The sequence below is a fragment of the Zootoca vivipara genome, chromosome 12, assembly GCF_965207765.1.
Source record: "Zootoca vivipara chromosome 12, rZooViv2.hap1.1, whole genome shotgun sequence".
NCBI classification, from domain to species: domain Eukaryota; kingdom Metazoa; phylum Chordata; class Lepidosauria; order Squamata; family Lacertidae; genus Zootoca; species Zootoca vivipara.
The window spans coordinates 53,233,403-53,252,598 of NC_142595.1; the positions used below are offsets into that span (position 1 = coordinate 53,233,403).

Consider the following 19,196-nt stretch of genomic DNA (forward strand, 5'->3'; position numbering starts at 1 on the left):
TTTCTCCTCCTCCATCCTCGTCTCTGACGTCGGGAGGAGGGGAAGGGGGAGGGAGAGAGCCCCCCCACCGCGCCGGAGTGATGATGAACCCCCCGCCGCCCCGGAGGGCAGGAGAAGGCGGGGCTTCCCCGGCGGTGGGCGGGGCTTCTCTCCATCTTTATAGGGGGAGGCGGAGGAGGGCTCTCCGCGCGCAGCCTGGGCGAAAAGGGACCGAGGAAGAAGAGGAGGAGGAAGACCCGACCCGCCGACCCAGCCTCGGTTCCCGGCGTCTGCCCGGCTCTCCTTCTCTCCTTGCGCGCAGCAGGTACTGCGGATTGGGTTGGGGGGGGGGCAGCTCACCTCCACCAGCCCAGAATCTCCGCGTCCTTTTTCATTCCGGCAGGAGGAATGCGTTTCTATACTGGGCAACCCCATTTGGCGGAGATCGGTCTTTGGGGGCTTCAGGGAGGATTTGCGGAGAGGTGCACGAAGGGGGGCGCCGTGGGGAGAATAGATGGGAGGGGGCCTGGGAACCGCCCTGATCTTTGAGAGGGAGGGGGATTGAGCGAGGTCTTCCTTCCTCCTCTATTTCTCTCTCCCGGCATTGTCTTCTTCTTCCCGGCTGCCGATGGGAGACCCCCCCCCCGCCCCCGATCGAAGGGAGCTGGGAGGGAGACGCGTCCGACGCCCCCATCCCTTCCCCACTGCAAAACCTCTCGCGAAGGGGGAGTCGCTCCTGGCTATGCCCTCTTCTGCCAATTAATGCCCCTACTGGAAATGGTCCATTTCCGGCCCCCGCCCCCATCTCCTCGGAGAGAAGCCCCTCCCAGCAGGGGGCCTGTGGCTTTGCCTGGGGAGGGGGCCGGTTCGTCCTGTGGGTGGTGGGGGGAGGCGACGAACAGCCGGCGCGCCCAGAGATGCTTGGCGGCGGCGTGGATCCCCATTGAATTCTCAGGTGGCCCCCTCCCGCTCCGCTTTCTCTCCCACCCCCTACCCTCCCGCCCCACTTCCAGGGGAGGGGGGGTGTTGCATTTCCTTTCTTCGTGCCTGCTATTTATAGGGCTGGGCATGTGACTTGGGGAAGGGGGGGGGCTCATCGGCACAGATGGAGCCCAGAGGGGGGGCGAGGGGGGAGGGATGGGAGATGGAGGGAGGGCGGCCAGGAAAGATGGAGGAGGAGGAGGAGGAGCAGGGCCTCATTGCCACCCTCACCCTGCCTCCCCCCCCGCCAATCCCACGTCAGATATTTGGGGTGGGGGTGGGGAGGGCTATCAGGATCTCTCTGCGTTGCTGCAAAGCTCCTTGCTCCCCCCCCCCCCAACAGCACCATCTGCTTTATATGGAACTGGTTCAATGCTGGGAAAGCGGGGGCGGGGAGGAGTCTAGAGAGGTGATCGTTTTAATTGCCCCCCCTGGTTAATTTCCATTCCCGTCAGTCTTGGCAGTTCCTGATTAATCCCCACGAAGATCGATGGGGATTGATTGTGGGGCAGCACCGGCGGGGGTTGGGGAGCGTGGCGGCGCCAGAGGTCACGCCAAGGGTATTGGGGGGGCGCAGCTCCCCCTCCCCCTCCCTCCTCCGCACAGGTGGACGGGGCGCCTCTCCCACGTCCTCCCCACACATCTCTCTGCCCTATCGCAGCATAACCAGGCAGCGTCACCCGATGGCCAGGCCACACAAAAGGCAGCTCCTCTTCATGCGGCACACAGATAAACTGCGGAACTCCCTCACGCAGGAAGCAGCGACGGCTTCCAAAGAGGATCAGGCACATTCAGGGCAGAGGAGGAGGCCAAGGAGGCGGCGTCTTTCGTGCTTCTCCCTCTCCTGCAGGAATCAGATAACAAGAGTGAAAGTCTCCCAGCAAGGGCCGCTTCTAGGAATCGCAAGGGGTTGGGGGGAGAGCTGTTGCGGGGGAGGGGAGTTGGCCATCCTGAGGACGGGATGCTGGGCCAGAGGGGATCCCTTTGGCCGATCCAGCTGCAAAGCTCCATTTATTTGTTTGTTTATGGAAAGTGGGTCTCCTAGACGCCTTTTGAGGACGGAGCACCACAAAGTGGGTCTATAGTTGATTGCCTGTGTGTACACACAAGTGGGGCGTGTGGGGTGTTAGGCGAGAGGAAATACCCCTGCTGAGGGACATCGCCCTCCTTCTGGGGGTAGTTTGTCCACCCTTGGTCCATGAGACCAAGAAGGGGTCCAGCGGTCAAGAAGGCGGTTTCTGCACCTGCTGTAGAGGGAAGTGAGGGGCAGGTGGGGCTCGCCCGCCTGGGAAGGGAGCCCTTCAGGGAGAAGGAAGACTCCGTCCTTGAGGGATATTTTCGGGAGAAGAAAAGACTCCGGAGTAAACCCTCCACGAATCCAGAGTGGAGTCCGCAAGATGCTTGGATGGTTCCTTGTCCGCCTCCTTTCGGCAACCCCTGTAGCCAGACTGGTGCCCAGTGTCTTGCTCTGCTTTCCTTTGGACCACACCAGTGAGGCTGAGGGGGGGGGTCTTGTCATCTGGGCAGTCCAGGACCCCCAGACACACGGCACACGCCCCAGAGAGGTCATTTCAGTGCTGCTAATGCAGCCGTTTGACTTCACCCCTGGAGGCGCACTCCATTGTCTCTCGAATCCAAGTCCCAATGCCGTGCCAGTGAGGAGGGGTCTGATGGCTCAGGCCAGGCCAGCAACATAGGGGGGGGCACTCTGCACACAGCAGGCCTGTGATGCAACCTTCCAGGGCGGGGCGGGGGCAGGCTTGCATGGGTGCAAGTGCCCCTATAAGTAGCCCAGCAGCTAGCTTTGCCCCTGATGCCCAGAATTGCACAGAACCCCCTCCTCTATGTGCCCTTTGCAGGTGAGCAGAAGTCCCTCCTTCTTGCCGAGTGTCACATGACCCCCCTCAAGGCCAAGACCTGGCAATGAAGGCTGTTCTTTGGCTGGTGGCGGCGTTGGAGGAGAGGATGGGGGGAGAGAACCCGAGATCTCTCTCACATGAAGCCCTTCCTGCCGCAGGAGCAAACCGATCCCTCTGACCCACCTGCAGGGAGATGGAAAATATCGGTCTTTCGAGTGTTTCCGCCTGGTTTTATATTCCAGGCCTCGTTTCTCCCGGGGCCTCTTTCGTCTCCTGGCTGAAGAGGCCTCGAGTTCCGTGGCATGGAATATTCATGACCAGTTGCTGAGGAAACGCGATGCCGGCGTCTCAGGTGCGAGTCCTTACCTGGGTCAAGGGCTTCCGGAGCTCAGGTCCTGCAAGCCAAGGCTGCTGGGCTTGGGTTTCCAGTGTCCCTTGCGGTCGGGGGGAAGGGGCCTGTCCTTGCCACAACCCCACGAAATCAGCCACTCTTCTGCTCGCTGAGATCCTGGTGTCTTCCTTCGAGCCCCGTTCACTCACCCCCCCCCCTCTGCCAGCCCCAGAGTTCACAATTTGTGGAGACAGCGAAGCAATAAGATGCAGTTCCTATTAGAACGAGGAATTGTAAAGCTGGAAGGCTCCATTCTGGTGGTCGCCCAACCTCTGCTTTCAAACCTCCAAGGAAGGAGAGTCGCCGTCTTCTGAGGGAATCCCTTCCACTTCCGGACGGTTCTTACTGCCAGAAAGTTCTTTCTGATGTGTAGTCGGAATCTCCCTTCGGAGGGGAGGACCCTTGGTTTGGGTTCTCCCCTCTGAAGCAGCAGGAAACAAGCTTGCTCCTCTTCCACGAGACAGCCCTTCAGATGTTTGAGGATATGGCTCTCATATCTCCTCAGTCTCCTCTTCTCCAGCCTAAACAGACCCAACTCACTCAATGGTTCCTCTTCAGGCGTGGGAGATTCTCTGAGTTCCTCTGGCAGAGAGAGGATGGGGTCAGGCAGTAAGGGAAGTCCTAATGTCACTCTCTTCTGCCTTGGTCAGACCCCACCTGGAGTCCTGTGTCCAGTTCTGGGCACCCCAGTTTTTAAGGATGTTGAGAAGCTGGAAGGAGCGCAGAAAAGGGCAAGGTCTGGAAACCAAGGCTTGTGAGGAACGGTTGAAGGATCTGGGGATGTTTAGCTTGGAGGAGAGAAGACGGAGAGCTCATCCGAAGGGATGACACATGGAAAAAAGGAGCCAGCTTGCTTTCTCCTGCTCTGGACTGTAAGACTCAAACCAACGGCTCCAAGTTACATGAAAGACGATTCCGACTCAACATCTGGAAGGACTTGGAAGACATTAAGAGCCGTTTTGACAGTGGAACAGCCTCCCTCGAAAGGTGGTGGACTCTCCTTCCTTGGAGGTCTTTAAGCAGAGGTTGGATGGCCACCTGGGAGGGATTCCTTGTTGAGGATTTCTGCATTGTGGGGGGTTGGGCTAGATGACCTTTGGGGGGGTCCCAACTCTACAATCAACTATATGAGGGGAGTGGAGAGCTTACATGCCCTCAAGGCTTCATCCCATGGCAGAGTGGTAAAATTGTGTGTGTGTGTGTGTGTGAGAGAGAGAGAGAGAGAGAGAGGTCTTATGGAAACTTGGAACTTTTATGTGTTCTTATAGTCAGCTAGGGGGACTGTTTGCTCCCCACCCCACTCACCCCAAGGCAGACTGAATCAAAATCCCCCCTCATTGTCCTGATTTTGTCTCCAAAGCGCCTGGGTTGAGGCCGGAGGCTGCCAGAGCCAGGAGCACCGCCACCACCAGTACAACCAGTACCACCAGTTCCCCACCAGTGAGAGCGTCCCTGGGAGCAGATCAGCCAAGTAACAACGACCCGTAAAGCAGAGGTTTTCTTTGTTTTTGTTTCCATCTGGTGTTGAACTTCTCACAAATGCCTGCAATGGCGGCGGCGGGAACAGGGGGTTCAAGGCACAGTGGCTGACTCTGGGGGGCTGTGGGGAAGGGCAGGGGGAGAACATGCGCAACGAGGGCGGGGGGCAGTTCTGGACTGGGGGGGAGGAACAGCACTAGGGCCACATCAATGGGGCTTTTCTTGGGTGGGCACCACCTGCGAGAGTCAGGATTGTAACCTGCTGTGCCTTGAAGAAGAGGCTCCCCCCTGATTGCATGTTTTGCTTCCTAATAACATATCTGGGGGGGCAAACTGTATAGTTGTAAGCCCCTTCTGGGAAAGGGGAAGCCTGGGGGCACCCCCTTTCTTAATGCACAACATGGAATGGAAACCCCCCCCCGACAGTTATTGTCGATTTGGTCCACTGGGCACCTTCGTTTTTGAGGTGCCAGCAGCAAAATGGGTGGTTTGCTAGGACTCTGGTACTGAGCTGAATAAATGGGGGTGGGCAACCCTCGCCTAAGCGCAGGAGCTCCGACTTGGCCCCCTGGTTATGGGGGTCATGATGTCATGTGCCCCGCAGCCTCGGAACCTGACTTCCAGTGGCACCAAAGTTTTGTGGGTGCTCGGGCCCCAAGGGCCCCATCCTAAGCACTTCTTGATGGGGGGCTGGAAGGCCCTGAGGGCATTTCCCCATTTCTCCTAAGTTCCCAAGCTTGGCAAATGCGGGAGGTGGGGGAGCAAGTTCCTAAGCTGCAACTGACAACACACCTACTTCTGAGTAAACCCACTGAAGTTAATGTCCCCGCACAAGAGCAAGGAGGCTCTGGGCTGTGGCTGAGACACAGTGGACAAGGAGCTGTTTGTTTGTCTGTGCCATGTGTCAAGAGGTTTCTATCAACAACCATGAAAGCTACAGAAACACTTTTTTTTGGGGGGGTGGATTAGACTGAATACTGCCTCCGCCAGGAAATTGGGGTGGAGCCCAGGCTAGTCCTTTCCTGGAGGAGAAAAGGCTCCCCAGACCATCCGTCCCCCCCCCCCGGCTGCTTTAGGCTGTGGAATGGATCGATGCTCATTTTGCCCACTTAACCTGAAATGTTATGGCCCCCACCTGCCCCCTCCCGCCCGCCGGTGTGGGAGAACGTTAGGAGATTCAGGGCGGGAAGAAGGTTCGCGCAGCAAGTAGCCGAACTAGAGTTAAGCATAGCTGACAAGCCAGCGGAACAGAAAGTGCTGTCGTCTAGAGCTTGTGGACATCCGATGTTGGAGGATTCAGGACTGAGAAAGGAAAGCCTTTCTTCGCGCAGTGCAGACTAAACTGCGGAACTCCCTGCCACAAGAGGCAATGGCGGCCACCAACTTGGATAGCTGCAAAAGAGGAGGAGGCGAATTTATGGAGGGGGGGGAGGGGGAGGAGAGGGCTGTTTTCTGTCTCCACAGTCTGAGGCGGTAATAACAGTGGCTGAAAATCACCTGATATGTGTGTGTGGAGAGTGCGGCTCTTGCACTCAGGTCCTGGCTTGGGGGCTTCCCAGTTGGGGCATCGAATTGTCCCCTGTGAGGACAGGAGGCTAGACTAGATAGGCCGCTTTGGGCCCCGCCCAGCAGGTTCTGCTGACATTTTTCTGAAGGTACCCTTCCCCTCCGTTGCCCGGGGGTGGGAAGCTTGCAGGAAGAGAGAGGCTAGTTCTGCACTGGTTAGATCAGGAGAGCAGGGGGGGGGCCCTCCGTGGGGGACGCAGCCTCAGTGCACCTGGTTTTGGGAGGGGAGGGTTTTTTGTTGTGACACTTCAGCTTCCAGGGGTTACCTGGGTTTTTAACCTGACAGACAATTGGCAGGGAGAAGGACCAGGAGGAGAACATCTCCGTATCCTGTTCACATGGTTTTGAGTCTCGTTATTCTGCACAGAGTTGGAAAATGAGAAACACCCCATCTCTGTGATGCCCCATCTTAGTTTTCCCAGTAATCCCAGTTTCTGGAGTGTGTGTGTGTGTGTGTGTGTGTGTGTGTCTGTCAATGGATGAACCGGCCCCCGCCCATTATACCTCTGCGAAGAGGCCTTACCTTTGGTGACATCACCTTCCGAAAAACACACTTTCCCCCCCTTTCCTTTTACTATTTTTTTGCCTTTGAAACGTTTGTTTTTCCTGCAAACACGATTTGGATGAAGCGGCAACAGCGAAGGGTTTGGCTTTGACACACCGGCAACAAGGAGCAAAGGCAGCCCATAACTTCGGCTTGTTTGTATTTTCTACGCGCCCTAAAAAAGAAAAGAAAAGAAAAATCTGTCCGAAATGGGATCTTAAGGTGTGGCTGTGGAGGGGGAAACACACATCTTAAAACAACCAGATAGAAATAAGAGCAGAGCCACAGAGAGGAACTGTAAACAGGGCAGAGAAAACAAGATTTTTTTGGGTGGATGGGGAGGAATCATACTATAGAAGCTACGTAACCCTCCCCATCACCTTCAAAAGCACAAGAAATATTTTTGCAGTGTGAGTGTGTGTTTGTGTGTGTGTGTGTGAGAGAGAGAGACAGACCCCGGGCAGTGAGGGGGGGGGGGAGAAGCCCAGAGCCTGGGATGGGTGCAGTGCTAAACATGGCCTGCCCCACATCCCCCCCTGCTTGATCTCCCAAGTGGGGAGATTCAGGACGGATACCAGGAAGATTCCTCACACAGCACTAATTAGACTATGGAACTCCCTCCCACAAGAGGTTGTGAGAGCCATCAACTTGGAAAGAGGATCAGACAAAGTCATGGAGGAGAATATGCCCATCATGGGCTCCTGGCCCATGGAACGGTCTCCCTCCATAGTCAGAGGCAGCAAATGCTTCTGAATACCAATCTCTGGAGAGGGGCGAGCTCAGCCCTCGCACTTGGATCCTTCTTGCGGGTTTCCCATAACAGGCACCAGAGAGAACAGGAGGCTGGACAATTCCTGCCTTGCAGGGGGTTGGGCTAGATGACCCTCAGGGTCCCTTCCGACTCGCCAATTCTATGACTAGATGGGCCGTTAGCCTGATCCGGCAGGGCTCTTAGGATCACAGAACTCTGGAGCCGGCAGGGGGACCCTGAGGGTCATCTAGCTCAACCCCCTGCAAGGCAGGGACCACACCTAAATGCCCCACTGCCAGGCTGGTCCCCTTTTAGATTTGGGACTAGCGGGGTGTGGTGGGGAGGGGGCCACATCGCCCCCTTCCCCTCCCTCCCCGGGCAGCAAAGCGCCTCGAGTGCCGCCCCTTCCCTGCCCGCCCCCTTTCTTGCCCTTCTGTGTCTGTCTAACCGGCTTGTTTTCAGAGGCCCATGGAGCTTGGGGACCCCCAGCCAGCGCGGAGCCCCCCCAGGGTGGTTTTCATGGAGGTTTATCTCCCTGCAGCCGCACAAGTCTGTAGCCTCGCGTGTAGACATGAAGCTGGAGAGCCCCAGTGCCGACTCGCAGCTGGAGTTTGTGGTGGCCACCGAGAAGGAGTTCGAGGAGATCCTGGCCATGTCGAAGGGCATCTACGGGGGGTTGGACTACCTCCCCAGCCGCTACCATGCCTGGATCCGGGAGCCCAACCGCACCGTCGTGCTGGCCAAGAAGAACGGAGCTGTGGTGAGAGCGGTGGGGGGAGCCGGGCCGGCCAGCTTCATCCTCTCCCCCCACGAGAGCCTTTCCTCCCAGGGCCCCCGGCTGGCCTGAGCAGCCACGGGGGTCCCTGGGAGGCTGAGGCTGGGGGGAGAGGACCTCTGCCATCTGGGAGGCTGAAATGAATGGGGGGGGGGTCGTCTTGGTGGGTGCTGCTATGGAGCAACTCAAACTAAGGAGGGCCCAGTAAAGTCGCTGCCTGCCAGGGTCCTTGCTAGGGATTTCCTTCCTGCATTGCAGGGGGTTGGGCTGGATGACCACTGGGGGATCCCTCAAAACGCTTAGGATTCTAACCTTATCGTTGTTGTTTTCCTGCATGGGAATAGGAATGACAGTAAGCAGAAGCATAAACCCTCAGAGCCTGCAAATGAAATTTAGCTGCGGCTCCTGCGTTGCAGGGGGTTGAGCTAGATGACCCTTGGGGGTCCCTTCCAATTCTACAGTTCCATGATTCGTTGCAGGTTTTTAAGGAGAGGCCAGGTGCTTCAGCTGTGATTCCTGCATGGCTGGGGTTGTGCTGGATGACGTTTGGGGGGGTCGCTCTCAACTCTACGATTCTGTGATTCTGCAAAAAAAGGGGGAAAGGTGATCTATATAACCACAAAACCACCATGGAGGTGATTCAAATGATATAGTATCTCTCGCGTGCTAGGGATCAATAGGAAGAGAGCCATTGTGCGACCACATTTGAAATAATACGATGTGCCGTTCTGGTCGCCTCACCCCAAAAAGGATATCGCAGAGTTGGAGAAGGTTCAGAAGAGAGCAGACAAAGCGATCGAGGAAGACTGAGCGACTCTCCCTGTACGGGGAAGGGACATTTTGATTCAGAAAGCAGGTGAGGGAGTTTGTGAAATTACGCAAGGCGAGGAGAAAGTGGAGAGAACTCGTGATCACCCAGTGGAGCTGATGCTGGCGATTCAGGGCAGAGAGAAGGAAGCCTTTCCCCCCCATACAGATAAACTATGGAACTCCCTGCTGCAGGATGGCTTTTAAAGATGACTAGAGAAATTCATGCGCTGGGTTCTGCCTAGACATCTGGAGGCAGCGATGCTTCTGGATCCCAGTTGCTGGAATCTGCAGGAGGGGATTCGGATCCTGTGTTCGGATTCTGCTTGTGGGTTCCCCTTTGGGGCACCTGTTTGGCCCCCGGATGCTGGACTAGTTGGGCCCCCACTGGCCTGATCCAGCTTCATCAGGGGTCTTCTGGCCTCCTTACACTTGACTCGGCGGAAGGCAAACTGCATGTCCACGGCCCTGATCCAGGCAGATCTCCTGAGGAGAGGGAAGCTCCTGCGACCGGTCGTGTAATTTGCTCCATAGCAGGGTCCTGAGCAGCTCAAGGCCTCCTGGCACCCCCTCCCACTTTGGGGCCCCTGGTGCCAGCTTCCGGGCACCAGAGAAGAGGGGTCTCTCCACCCCCACCCCCCAGATCGCACTCTTCACACACATTGGGTTTGGGGTGGGGAGATTTGGGGGGGGGGGAGCCTGGAGCTTATGGGTAAGTCTGTTGCCCACGCGTGTGTAACGCCAGCACCGGAACTGGACGTGGCTTTCGCATTCGCCCCTCCTCATCCTGCGGGGGTTTCCAGGAAAGCGGCTGGGAAATGGAGCCTAACTCTGTCTGGTCGGATGAAATCTGCCACCAGCCGATTGTGCCAGCCTAAATCCTACTGGGGTGGTTGCGATTGGACCCCCCCATCCAGCCTTATGGTGTGTGTGTGTGTGGTGGGGGAGCACCCCCCCCCCAAAGTCATGGGGTGTTTCCCAAAATCTGCATTGCATGCGACCTCAAACACCTCCAGGTCTTCCTGCATAAAATCTTAGTCTGGACTGTTGGGGGGGGGGGAACTGCAGGGGTTGGAGCCCTTCCTCTGTTGGGGCTCAGTGTGCCGCCATTATTATTATTATTATTATTATTATTATTATTATTATTATTATTATTATTTCCCAAGAAGGCTGTCTCCCTCCTAGGCAAGGGTTGGGCATTAAAGCCCTCGCTTTCTGGGGTCACCTGTGGATGGAAAGAGCTTGACAAGCCTTCCATCGGCCCAAACTCTCAGGCCCCCTTAACTGTTACTCCTGGGCTGGGCTAGATGACCCTTGGGGACCCCTCCCGACTGCGATTCCTCCAGTTCCGGTGCCTGGGTGTTCCTCACCATCTTTCTCTCTCTCTTTTATCTCTCTCTCTCTCTCCCGTCTACTGATGATTTTATGACATTCTGTTTCCAGCTTCACTCTGGGCTTTTTCTTTTTCTCTCTCTCTCTCTGCCTCCCTCCCTCTCTCTCTTTCTCTCTCTCTCTATTTTTTTTTAATTATAAAAAAAAGAAAAAAAAGCAATGGATAAAAACCGAATGATTTTCGCTGGATTTTATTCACGTAGGTGTGTGGGGGATCAGGCCCCCCGTCCAGGAAGGTGGCGGGGCTCCCTCGGAGGAACCGTGGAGGGGCTGCTGCAGCGCGGATCCTAAATCCTTACAGTTCGGCCTCAGGACACAAGTTTCCAAAATAAATGTCTCCCTCTTTGTGTGTCTCTGCTCTTGAGACCCCCGTAGCGTAAAGGGCCCCGTCCAATGGTACTAGTATGATCAGCTTACTCTGTGACCTTCCCTATATATAAATATATATCTCTATATATATACCCCTCTATATGCCTGTATTTTTTTGTTGTTCTCTTTTTGTGTAATTGCTTAAAAATGTGTGCCAACAGCGGTTTCCCCCCTCTCCTCTCTCTCTGCCTCCCACCTCGCCCAACCCCCCCTCACCCGCCCGCCCCCACCTGCCCCCCTTCCTCACCTAACTTTGTTTAATTAACGCCACCATTTTTTCCAATTACAGATTTTTTTCAAGATTATAGGTGACTTGGTGCAGCGCACTAAGGGTTAAACTCTCTGCTCTCTCCCCTTCCCCCCTCCTCCCCTGCCCTATATCTTCCCCTCCCCTTCCCCCCTCCTCCCCTGCCCTATATCTCCCCCTCCCCTCCCGTCCCCACCCCACCCCACCCCACCCAACAACCAGATTGGGCTCCAGTCAATCTACATCATCGACTCCGGGGAGACGGCCTTGGTGGAGGGGCTCCGCGTGGCCCCCTGGGAGCGAGGGAAAGGGGTGGCCGGGGTCCTCCAGCGATTCTGCTCAGAGATGGTCAAGGAGAAGCACCCCGAGGTCAAGGTGTCGCGCTTGACCCGGGACGACAAGCTGGGACCCAAGGACTTCAAGAAGTACCGTGTCATCGCAAAGCAGGTGAGGGAACCACGCGGACAGAGGTACGCCTCCCCTCCCCGCCACCCCCGTGTCAGAGCACATGGAGGGAGGGAGGGAGGAACTCTGCGCATGCACAGAGTGACTGAGGATCAAGCCTGGCCAGCAGGGGAGCTCCCACTAAGAGATCGTAGAATTGTAAAGCTGGAATTGTAGGGATGTGAATAGATCCTGAGATCTATTCCTTCCTTGTGAGTTCAGCAGGGAGCATCCTTTTGCAGCTTAGATGGGCAAGTTTTAGGCCAGGGGTCAGCAAACTTTTTCAGCAGGGGGCCAGTCCACTGTCCCTCAGACCTTGTGGGGGGCTGGACTATATTTTTTTTGGGGGGGAGAATGAATTCCTTTGCCCCACAAATAAACCAGAGATTCATTTTAAATAAAACGGCACATTCTACTCATGTAAAAACACGTTGATTCCTGGACCGTCTGCAGGCCAGATTGAGAAGGTGATTGGGCTGCATCCGGTCCACGGGCCTTAGTTTGCCTACCCATGTTTTAGGCTTTCGGTTTAAGCAATCCAGGATTTAAGGCAAACTGGTTTTTCCTGGTATTTGCCCCTTTTCTCCCCTTAAAATAATAACCACACACAATCTTGCAAAAGGTAAAAAGAGCATTTACAGTTGTGCCTTGGTTCTCAAACGCCTTGGTACTCATCTTTTTTGGCTCCCGAACGCCACAAACTCGGAAGTGAGTGTTCCGGTTTCCAAACGTTTTTTGGAAGCCTAAAGTCTGATGGCTTCCGATTGAGTGCAAGAAGCTCCTGTAGCCAATTGGAAGCCACACCTTGGTTTTCGAACATTTTCCGGATGTTCGAACGGATTCTGTTTGAGAACCAAGGTACGACTTTACTCTTGTTGCAAAGCAGTTTTGTTCAGACTGGCTTAAAATGGTAATTCAGTTTCCAAGACATCCCTTCAGACCAGCTTTGGAGCTCAGACATGCAGATGTTCTCACATTCTTGGCTTGTTGGGAAGAGTGACGGAAAAAGAGAAAAAAGAGGATATGCCCAGGAAGGTGGGGGAAGATATCATAGAATCATAGAGTTGGAAGAGACCACAAGGACCATCCAGTCCAACCCCCTGCCAAGCAGGAAACACCATCAAAGCATTCTTGACATATGCCTGTCAAGCCTCTGCTTAAAGACACCCAAAGAAGGAGACTCCACCACACTCCTTGGTAGCAAATTCCACTGCCGAACAGCTCTTACTGTCAGGAAGTTCTTCCTAATGTTGAGGTGGAATCTTCTTTCTTGTAGCTTGAATCCATTGCTCCATGTCCGCTTCTCTGGAGCAGCAGAAAACAACCTTTCTCCCTCCTCTATATGACATCCTTTTATATATTTGAGCATGGCTATCATATCACCCCTTAACATGGCTATGCCCTCCACGCAGTCAGGGCATAGAAGGATTGTCTCTCACAGAGTCCTCTCTAGCAAGCTTACATGAAAACTCTGTCAGCTTCAGCTCCCACCATGTGCCTATTTAGCAAACCTGAATCGTTAGTTTGACTGCATTGTAAATATCCCACAGGAAGGGAGCCTAAGGATCATCTAGTCCAACCCCCTGCAATGCAGGAATAGGCAGCTGGCCAATATGGGGATTGAACCCACAGCCTGGGCATTATCGGCACAAGGCTCTAACCCACAGAGCTATCCTGCAGTTCTATGACTCTAGGGGCCCGTCCCAAAGTGGAGCGAGGGGTGGTGCTTAGTTTCTGAAGAGGCTGAGACAGGCTTCTGTGTCCTTGAACCTATGTCAAATAGGTTCTGGGGTGGAGCTGCTGGCTTTCCCCCATCCCAAGTGGGGGACTCTGGGCTTTCAAATTTCAGTGGTGCCCAAATTTGGCACCTGTCACCTTCCATTGTGAGAGTCCTTTCCTTTGTTGCATGCTCTAGTTATCTCCCGCTTGGACTACTGCAATGCGCTCTACGTGGGGCTACCTTTGAAGGTGACTCGGAAACTACAACTAATCCAGAATGCAGCAGCTAGACTGGTGACTGGGAGCGGCCGCTGGGACCACATAACACCGGTCCTGAAAGACCTACATTGGCTCCCAGTACGTTTCCGAGCACAATTCAAAGTGTTGGTGCTGACCTTTAAAGCCCTAAATGGCCTCGGTCCAGTATACCTGAAGGAGTGTCTCCACCTCCATCGTTCTGCCCGGACACTGAGGTCCAGCACCGAGGGCCTTCTGGCGGTTCCCTCATTGCGAGAAGCCAAGTTGCAGGGAACTAGCCAGAGGGCCTTCTCGGTGGTGGTGCCTGCCCTGTGGAATGCCCTCCCAACAGATGTCAAAGAGGAAAACAACTACCAGACTTTTAGAAGACATCTGAAGGCAGCCCTGTTCAGGGAGGCTTTTAATGTTTAATAGATTATTGTGTTTTATTCTTTTGTTGGAAGCCGCCCAGAGTGGCTGGGGAGATCCGGCCAGATGGGCGGGGTATAAATAATAAATTATTATTATTATTATTATTATTATTATTGTGGCAGCCTCTCAGCTCAGCAACCCGCTTTGGGTAAACCGGCCGTGCTCCCCTAAATCTACCTCTGCCCCCTCTTCCCATGCATGTTTCCGGACTGACGTCAGGTCCCAAGTGGGTGGGGTGGGGAGACTGCAAAGAGAGAGCTGTGGGGTGGGGCTGTGTCTGTCTCAGCAGGTAGAGCTGCCTTCAGTTGGTCTTGGAAGTGGAGCGCTGCCTGCTCCCTATGGTCCTGGGTTGCTTGTGGTCAGATCCTGAGAAGGAACTCTGTGATTCCATCTCAGGACCTTTCCAGATGAGGAGACTGCCTCCTCTTTCTCCTCCACCTGGTGCTGCTCTGAATTCTCCTCCTCCTCCTCCTCCTCCTCCTCCTCCTCCTCCTCCTCCTCCTCCTCCTCCTCCTCCTCCTCCTCCTCCTCTTCTTCTTCTTCTTCCTCCCCTTCCTCTTCCTCCTTCTCTCCAGGGGATCCTGCTGGTGCGCTTTGATGCCCAAGAGCTCCTCTCTCGCCTGGACGCTGTGGTGCTGGCGCTGGCCGAGAGCGGCTTCTGCCCGGAGCCCTCCGAGCTCCTCCTGGAGAGCGAGGTCCCTGAGGTGGTTCTGCGAGATTCCTTCCAGCGGGAGGTTCTGCCCAACCAGACCATCATCCAGGACTGGCAACCCTTCAAGGCCACCGCCGGCAACCTGGGCCTGCTGATGAAGAAGGACCTCTGCTGGGTGGTTGACCAGAAGGCCCGCCCCACCGTGGCCACCCTCAGCACCCGGCCCTTCCCCATCCCGCTGGGAGAGGACTGGTTCTACCTCAACATCGACGCCTTCGGGCGCAACCTGGCGCATGTCAAGAGCCAGCTGCTCCACCACCTGCGCCTCCAGGTGCCCACCGCCCAGCAAGGGAAGGTCATGTGCCAGCTGTTCCTGGAGCCAGCCCTGTGGTTAGACATGGCCGCCTTCTGCCAATCGGCCCTGGGCCTGGAGCTGGCCAAGGACTACACCGAACAGTACCTGCTGGAGTCCGACATCTGAGAGGTTGGGGGAGGCCAAGGAGGCAGCGGCTGGGGGCTCCGGGGTGGGTGGGAGAGGGAGGAGGGGCAGGGCCCCCTCCTCCCCTCCCTCTCCCCTCCCTCCCTCCCTCCCTCCCTCCCTCCCTCCTCCATCCCCCCATTCCCCTGCAACGCAGCACTTTCTGAGCCTTTTAACATTTTATCCTGGAAATACTTGGTTAACCCCGACCCAAACCCAGTGGTCCCCCCACCTCCACCCCTGATGTAGAGGATGACTAGATAAATATATATATATAACCCCCAATTCTCCCTTCCTTCCCTGGGCAGCAGTTAGCTGGGTGGGTGGCTGGGTCCGGAGAGCTGGATGGGGCAGCAGCGGAGAAATCAGGGGTGGCGGGGCTTGGAGGAGGTTCTTGCTGGAGCGGCTGGCTGGTCCCTGGCAAACCGTTCCCCACCCCGGGCAATGGGCACCCATGGGTGGGAGAGAGAGGAGGCAGCCTCTGTTTGGAACAATCCAGATCTTAGAGCTGTGGGTGAACCAAGAGGAGTTTGGCCTAGATTCCATTTGCACCCTGTTCTTTGCAGCCCTCGGCTCTGCTGATAATGAGCTGGGAGGTTAGGATGCTGAGATTTCACCTGCAACAGATTCCATCATTGCAAGCTCATCTCTAGGTCCACGAGGGCTAGAAACCTGGCTTTCTTTAAAACGGAGGCAAGGGTTCTCCAGGATGTTGTGGTGCAACAGACACTTTTAAGGGAAGCCCATATGAGGTCCTGGGGGGGAGGGGGGACCACCAGAGAGCCACTGGACCCAGTCAGGGCTCCTCCCAGACTTTAGTGTGTGTTTTCGGGTGGGGGGGGCAGCGAGAGTCGCGCAGCAATAGCCCCTTTCACTTGTGCAGCCCCCCTCCGCCCAACCTTCCTCCCCCCCCAGCCAGGAGCTTAGCAACAGCTGACATGGTGACGGAGGAGGCGCCCCCCCACCCTTTGCAACGGTTGACATGGCAGCGGCTGAGGGAGCCTAGCAACGAGGCTGACGCACGGGGCGGCGCCTGGCAACGGTTGACGTGGCGATGGAGGCCGGGGATGTGATGACTGATGGCGGAACTTGCACCAAGGTCGCTGCGACCTCCCCGACCTGTGCAGAAGGGACCTTGTGGGGCTTAGCAGACCCTGGCGGACCACCTCACCCCCCCTGCCCCCTCCCCATGATCTTGCCTTGCACTCCCCCCAGCCCTTTCCCCCTAGCGCCGCTTTCAGACTGACTAACGTGCAATATTAGATTCTTGTAAATGGAGATATATTTATAAATCTATGGTGTGCAAAATGTGTGGGGAGCTTTCTTGCGCTGTGCATGGCGGCCTGTGCATGCGGGATCCCTTGGGAGTCGGAGCCGACAGGTGATCCCAGAACACACACAACACACACACCCCAACATACACAACCCCAGTTTGTGGGAACCTGGTATCCTGCTCTCTCTGTGTGGGTCCTGCTCTCTCTGTGGGGTCCCCAGGGTCATCTAGTCCAGCCCCCTGCAATGCAGGAATCTTTCGTCCAACATTGGGCGCGAACCCACGACCCTGAGTTCAAGAGTCTCCTGCTCTATTGACTGAGCTCTCCATCATGAGACATATTTATTTATACACTGTATTTTCTGCAAACACATCCTTGCACATGGGGCGGTTAACATAAAGAAATACTAGCTACCTAAAGATAGCAGCACTATATCTACACCTTACAAAAAGTATAAACATTTGCCACCGTTTTCTCTGCTTAAGATTTGCGGTTTCGTTTGAAACGTCTTTGGAAGATGCAGGACAGTCTATCTTGTGTTCCGCTTTGGTGGCCACAGAAGGGGAGAGCTGCTCTTGGGTGCTGATCCTGCTTGTGAGTTACCCATGATGGGCATCTGTTTGCCCCCTGCAGGAACGGGAGGCTGGGCTCAGTGGGCCATTGGCCTGGTTCTGCAAGCTGCTCTTAATGTCCTTACGCGCTTTTGAGCTGTTGTGGGCATCCATATGTCTCGAGAGACAATGGAGTGTCCCTCCAGGAGTGAAACCAAACCACGACATTAGCAGCATTGAAGTGGCCTCCCTGGGGTGCAAGCCTGGAGGTCCTGCCCAGAGGACAAGACTCTCAGCCTGGCTGAGGTGGTCCAAAGGAAAGCAGAGCAATCCAGTTGGGCTGCAAGAGTTGCCGGAAGGAGGCAGACAAGGCGCCATCCAACTGCCTTAGGGATGCCACTCAGGATGAAAAGGATCGAGGAGTCTTGGTAGACCACAAACCTGACATGAGTCAACAGTGTGATGCAGCAGCTAAAAAAGCCAATGCAATTCTGGGCTGCATCAATAGGAGTATAGCATCTAGATCAAGGGAAGTAATAGTACCATTGTATTCTGCTCTGGTCAGACCTCACCTGGAGTACTGTGTCCAGTTCTGGGCACCACAGTTCAAGATGGATACTGACGAATTGGAACGTGTCCAGAGGAGGGCAACCAAAATGGTCAAAGGCCTGGAAACAATGCCTTATGAGGAACGGCTTAGGGAGCTGGGAATGTTTAGCCTGGAGAAGAGAAGGCTAAGGGTGATATGATAGCCATGTTCAAATATATAAAAGGATGTCATATAGAGGAGGGTGAAAGGTTGTTTTCTGCTGCTCCAGAGAAGCAGGCACGGAGCAATGGATTCAAAGTACAAGAAAGAAGATTCCACCTAAACATTAGGAAGAACTTCCTGACAGTAAGAGCTGTTCGGCAGTGGAATTTGCTGCCAAGGAGTGTGGTGGAGTCTCCTTCTTTGGAGGTCTTTAAGCAGAGGCTTGACAGGCATATGTCAAGAATGCTTTGATGGTGTTTCCTGCTTGGCAGGGGGTTGGACTGGATGGCCCTTGTGGTCTCTTCCAACTCTATGATTCTATGATTTGTAGAGAGTTTGCACCTGACCCCTGGCTGCCTCTAAACACAATTCTTGAATGGAAGTTAAAATACACAGTTCTCATGTAAGGTCAGGGGGCAAACCCCTCCTCGTTTGTGTGTTTGTCCTGAAATCTTAGCAGACTGAAGAACCTAGCAAAGAAAGGGGTTGGGGGGGGGGAGTGGAGGGAATGGCTGAAGCATGAATGGCACCCCATTCCCCCCCCCAAAAAAAGCTTTGCTCCTTTGATCACCATACTGCTTGGACCTTCATATTGTATTTGTTTTTACCATCATGCATTTAGAAGACACCTGAAGGCAGCCCTGTATAGGGAAGTTTGATGTTTTTGTATATGTTGGAAGCTGCCCAGAGTGGCTGGGGAAACCCAGTTAGATGGGAGGAATACACAGATGAGGATGATGGAATAGGATGTCCCTATTTTCATTGGAGAAATGTCGGAGGGTAGGGTTTGTGCGTCTGCAGTGCGCATTGCGCCGTGGAAGGCGAGGGGACGTCCTATTTATAAAGAAGCTTTCCAAAATTTAACGCATGAGCTGCTGCTCTCCTGAAGGATAATAAGTTTAAAAACAAAAACAAAAAACTATTGTAATATGTAAGGTTAATTGTAAGGAATGGAATGGGAATTAGCAGGGCCGTCTCAAGCCGGTCAGGCGCCCTGGCGCGGAGATCGTTCTGGCGCCCATGCCCTGGTGGGTGGGCGCAGCGCACAGCATGGCTTCCGCGCGGCTTTGCCACGCAGCATCCTCCTGCCAGCCCTGCCGCCCCGCACCACCAAGACTACCCCTAGAGCCAGGCCTGGCCTCAGTCCAGTATACCTGAAGGAGCATCTCCACCTCCATCATTCTGCCCGGACACTGAGGTCCAGCACCGAGGGCCTTCTGGTGGTTCCCTCGTTGCGAGAAGCCAAGTTGCAGGGAACTAGGCCCTCAGAGGGCCTTCTTGGTGGTGGCGCCTGCCCTGTGGAACGCCCTCCCAACAGATGTCAAAAAGGAAAACAACTACCAGACTTTTAGAAGACATCTGAAGGCAGCCCTGTTTAGGGAGGCTTTTAATGTTTAGTAGATTATTGTGTTTTATTCTTTTGTTGGAAGCCGCCCAGAGTGGCTGGGGAGACCCAGCCAGATGGGTGGGGTATAAATAATAAATTATTATTATTATTATTATTATTATTGGAATTAG

The 19,196-nt window shown here is 54.9% G+C and overlaps 1 protein-coding gene across 1 annotated transcript; it reads left to right on the forward strand.

Moving 5' to 3' along the window:
* Positions 1 to 186: 186 nt before the first annotated feature.
* NAT16 (N-acetyltransferase 16 (putative)) lies at positions 187 to 16,406 on the forward strand. The gene is made up of 5 exons (XM_060282317.2): positions 187 to 304; positions 4,571 to 4,705; positions 8,092 to 8,310; positions 11,363 to 11,587; positions 14,548 to 16,406. The coding sequence occupies exons 3-5, from the start codon at positions 8,122 to 8,124 to the stop codon at positions 15,103 to 15,105; spliced, it is 972 nt and encodes a 323-aa protein (XP_060138300.1). The 5' UTR covers positions 187 to 304; positions 4,571 to 4,705; positions 8,092 to 8,121; the 3' UTR covers positions 15,106 to 16,406.
* Positions 16,407 to 19,196: the final 2,790 nt, after the last annotated feature.